This window comes from Rhincodon typus, unplaced genomic scaffold, assembly GCF_021869965.1.
Source record: "Rhincodon typus isolate 14 unplaced genomic scaffold, sRhiTyp1.1 hic_rhity00008221, whole genome shotgun sequence".
Taxonomy (NCBI): domain Eukaryota; kingdom Metazoa; phylum Chordata; class Chondrichthyes; order Orectolobiformes; family Rhincodontidae; genus Rhincodon; species Rhincodon typus.
The window spans coordinates 731-5,668 of record NW_025973859.1 but is presented as its reverse complement, the minus strand read 5'-3'; the positions used below and the strand labels follow the sequence as shown (position 1 = coordinate 5,668).

At 39.1% G+C, this 4,938-nt stretch overlaps 1 protein-coding gene across 1 annotated transcript in view; it reads left to right on the top strand.

The window, feature by feature from the left end:
* LOC125482281 (breast cancer anti-estrogen resistance protein 3 homolog) overlaps window positions 1-4,683 on the top strand; it is a 6,341-nt gene extending 1,658 nt beyond the window's left edge. Inside the window, exons 2-4 of the mRNA XM_048594329.1 lie at window positions 376-487; window positions 2,369-2,575; window positions 3,878-4,683. Coding sequence (XP_048450286.1) covers window positions 376-487; window positions 2,369-2,575; window positions 3,878-4,059 — 501 coding nt within the window. The 3' untranslated portion in view covers window positions 4,060-4,683. The remainder of the gene's footprint in view (window positions 1-375; window positions 488-2,368; window positions 2,576-3,877) is intronic.
* The last annotated feature ends 255 nt before the right edge of the window (window positions 4,684-4,938 follow it).

Below are 4,938 nucleotides of genomic sequence, written 5' to 3'. Positions count from 1 at the left end.
GTGTGTGTGTGTGTGTGTGTGTTTGTGGAGTGTGTGTGTGTGTGTGTGTTTGTGGAGTGTGTGTGTGTAGCCTGTGTGTGTGTGTTTGTGGAGTGTGTGTGTGTAGCCTGTGTGTGTTTGTGGTGTGTCTGTGTGTGTGTTTGTGGAGTGTGTGTGTGTGTGCCTGTGTGTGTGTTTGTGGAGTGCCTAACTCTGTGGACAGTGTCTAACTGTGCCTCACAATAGCAGGAAAGTACTGGAGGCATGTCGTGGATTTGAACAGAGATAAGTAATTTGAATTTATGCTGGTGTTGGTTATTTGCTGCAGTTATTGTGAGAGGCACCTGTTCATACAACACAAGTACTGTTCTCATGTTACTTTTCAAATCTGCATAGATTACACGGTTAGAAGAAACTTGGACAGTGCTGCGACGTACACACACTGAAAGTGCCATTATTTATGAGAAGACACTTAAACCATGCATCAAAGCGCTAAACGAGGGAAGAGGTAAGAGTTTAGAATGATTCATGCAGGAAGCAGCAAACAATTTAATCTGATGCAATTTAAAACAATGTGGGAGACTTTAGTTCCTAACACTGCCTTAAATCTTGGCTTCGTTCTCATCAACTGCAGCATAGTTGTTACTATACTTGTCTCTGAATCACAAGGATTGTAGTTTCAGAGTCAGTTGGAGTAGAACAATCTAGTTGACTCTCCAATGCAGTGGTGAGGTGAATGAGTGCTGTACTGTCAGATGTCAACTTTCAGATGAAAAGTTAAATTGTAACCTGTCTACCCTTGAGGCTGATGTAAAAGATCCCAGAGCACTATTTCCAACTTGGGCGTTTTTCCTTGTGTCTTGGCCGATACTTATCTTTCAATCAATATGAAATAACAAATTATATGGTCAGTACCCCATTGCTGTTTAAGGGAGCTTGCTTGTAAAAATTAGTTACAACACTCCTACAATGTTGATGACACTTCAAAAGGCCGTCAGTGTAAGTTGAAATGGAATGCGCAGTGATTGTGAATGGCATAAATAAAAATTAATCCCAAAAGCTTTAAAATCATCTAAGGCACAAGTTAGAAGTATGACAGAATATTCTCTGGTTGCCTGGGTGGATGCAGTACCAACAAGAAGCTCAACACCATCCAAGACAAAGCAGCCCATCCAACATGTTAAACATTCATTAAAACCATCATGAACCCACAGTGACGGCAATGTGTAGCATCTACAAGATGCACTACCATAACTCACCAAGGCTTCTTCAACAGCATCTTCCAAACCCATGACCTTTACCACCTAGAAGGACAAAGGCAGCAAGCAGATGGGAAAATCATTTGCAGGTTCCTCTTCAATCCACCCACCATCCTGACTAGAAATATCTCTGTGGATTGCAACTAGAAATATCTCTGTGGATTGTAACTGGAAATATCTCTGTGGATTGTAACTAGAAATATCTCTGTGGATTGCAACATCCTGGCACTCCCTCCCTGACAGCACTGTTGATGTCCATACACCACATGTACTGCAGTGGTTCAAGAAAGTTGGTCACCACCACCTTCTCAAGGAGGTGGGCAATAAATGCTGGTCTTGCCATTGCTGATCAAATTTTGTGAATCAATAAAAGATCTTTAAATGCAAGTCAGTCTTTAATTAAAGTTTTCCACCTGTATGAATCTGCTTCACATAATCTCATAGTGCAGTGCAGGCCAAAATAGAGTTAGTAAAATGAATGTTAGTTGTCAGTTCACAAACATAAACACGAAAACCAGGAAAGCTCCAACATCTTTTCTTACCTAAGGAAGGAGTGGAGAAAAATCAGGTGTAATTTGTGTTGCTGACTTGTTTGCAAGCAATGCTTTGATATTAGCTGAGTGTAGGATCAGGCCTTGCTGATTGAATAGCTGTCTGACTGTTTGCTGCCTAGGTTCTAAAGTAAAGAATAAGTACTGGTGAGCTATCATTTACCTTGCACACACCTATTGGTAGTCAGTTTCTTCGGAGAAAATTGGGGGAGGTGAAGGTATTTGTAGTATTTATTATTACAATTAATTATAAAACTACTGTGGTGAAATCTTTATACAAAATTACAAGAAGTATGAAATAGAATTCTAAGTATCATTTTGAAAGCAGCTTAAAGCATGTTATTTAACACATTACACAAAAAAACCAAAGAACTGCAAAATTATTGGAAAAACTCAGTAAGTCTAGCAGTATCTACGGAGAGAAAGCTGAGTTAACCTTCTGAAGAAGGGTCACTGGACCCGAACCTCTCCACAGATGTTGTCCAACCTGCTGCTTTTTTCCAGCAATTTCTGTTTTTATTTAACACATTGTTGCATTCTGCTAGATGGTGTTTTTTTTTTCCTGTTTATCCCCTTTAGAGGAGATCCCACTCAGTAAGACAACAATTCCATACCTCATGCCTCTCATTACTCTTATGGAGCGGGAGTTTGTTACCTTTGAGGCGACTGAGTTATGGGAGAGCATTGATGAGGGCTGTGAAATAATGCTCAAACACCTGGAAAATGCTCGCATCTTCACGTACAATGCTGCAGTGTACGAAGCTAATGCAAAACGGATTCTTGCAGGTGAGGGTCTTGGCCATTGAATGGAGAAAACATCGCAGTCGACTGATTTGAACTCAGACTGAGAGAATTTTGATAAGTGCTGATGAAACTGAATCTTGTAATAATATTAGTTTAATTGAATGCTGCACGAAAGCTATTAGGTTCTGGAATTGCTACGTTATGAACAACTGCTATACAGCAAAGGTCAGCACAATGTTTTCTTAAGTAACCAGCTTGAATGAGTTCTACATTCTCAGTTTGTTTGAGCTGCATATTTTAAATAACTTTACTCTGAACTTTACCAAGCAATTCCTGAATTGTTTTTGATAGAAAATGTTGTGAACTGAGACTCCTTTACCAGCCCTGTTAGCCCTGCTAGACCATTCTTATCAGCACTGGAAACTGGTGATGCCAGCTGTTCAGACTGAGATAAACTGCTACTTTGAGAACAATTTATCCGTGCAAGTACACCATGGTGACATTATGGTAATGTTACCAGATTAGTAATCCAGAAGCCCGTGTTAATTCTTTGAGAACACCGGTTCAAATCCCATTATGGAATAAATCTAGCATTAGGAAGCTAGTCCCAGTATTCATGACCACGACATTTCCTTGAAGAAAAGAAATCTGCTATCCCATCTTGGTCTGGCCTTTGTTATGTCCTGAAGCACACAGTATAACTGATTTGTAACTGCTCCAGAAATGCTGCCTAGAGTTGTATCAAATCATTACAGAAAAGCCTAAAGCAAATCACTGTGGGTATAGCTAAAGCAGATTGACTGCAGCAATTTAAGAAGGTGGCTCACCACTACCTTCTCAACAGCATTCAAAGATGGGCAGTTAATGCCGGCTGTTCCGCCCATTCCATAAAAGAATAAAAAGGGAACCTGATGAAGGGGCAGCACCCCAAAAGCTTGCGATTTTAAATAAACATATTGGACTATAACCTGGCATCGTGTGACGTCTGACTTTGTCCCCTTGTTCACCACGGATCAAAATGCCTGGGTGCCTGCCAATTCTGAATTCACACTTCCAACAACTGTATACAGAAAAAAATTGTCCATAAATATGCATAAACAGGACAAAATAATGCACGTTATCACTAGATAAAACTATTTATTAACAACAAAGGTCAACAAAGACTAAGCAGATTGGGCTTGACATTCCTCTCCCCAATAAATTTATCCTTCCATAGATAGGCACTGGATCCTTTTACATCGTCTAACTGTATCTTGAATTGTTGCACAGTTGTTACTTCCACTGCTTTCTTTGATACTCATTCATACCCTACGTTTTTGAATGTCCTTATTTCTTTATTCTTAGGTTTCGAGTCAGATGAAGAACTTCTTGAGACATTTCAGACAGAGTTTGCAATGAGGCTGCTGTGGGGAAGCAAAGGAGCACAAGTTAACCAAACTGAACGTTATGAAAAGTTCATGATGATTTTGACAGCTTTGTCACGGAAACTTGAACCACCATCACCATCTCGGCATGCGCAGCACTAGAGATCTCTGGAAAAACAACCTAGAGGATGGTCTGTTGTCAAAGCGCACTTCATAATATATTCAACATAATCAAGAAACAGTCAGTGTCTTAGCCACTTGCTGCCTAGGACTGGATTTCAGTAGCTTCTGCTTGCACAAGTTTAACATTCCAAATAAATTCTTAGAAGTAACTAATGGCAGGGTAAAATATGGAAGCACTCCATAGAATGTTCCTGTTGTCTCATATTAATCCTTGTTGTGATGGGTTTAATTTTCATTACAAGGTACTGTGTAGCTGAAATATTAAGGACACTGGAGGTGACTCTTTGGAAAGACTTTGTGGCTGTCTCCAAGTGAAAGCCCAGGCCCTGTGCCTGAAAGTTGCCAGCTTGCAACGGGTAAATGGTCAGATGATGTTTCTTTAAATGTTGGTCATTGTAAATATCAAATAAGAAGGTAATTGCTTTTGCCAGAAGGTTTCAGTCATTTAATATATTTTCTTACTGTAATATCAAACAAGAACGTGTAAATAGATTTACATAAAAACAAAGACAATTACAAATGATATTTTATGCAGTACTGCAGAATTACACTGCAGAAAGTGTATTAATGTAATCTAGTAAAAGAAAATGCACTGTTTCTTTACAAGGACCAATTGTTGATGCTTTTTTTTTCTAGTGACTAGTTGTTCTCACATTGGAATTGGAGACAAAGTGAAGGAGTGTTAGAGAATGAGAGTTAGTTGAACCAAAACATGCTTGTAATTCAACCCTTATCTTAAAGTTGTACACTGATCTTTTTTAAACATTCCCAACTTTTCCATTTAATGTTCTAATTCCACATTTTATACATACAGTTCCTATAGAAATTTATGATGTGGTTGTACAGCACACTGTTGTA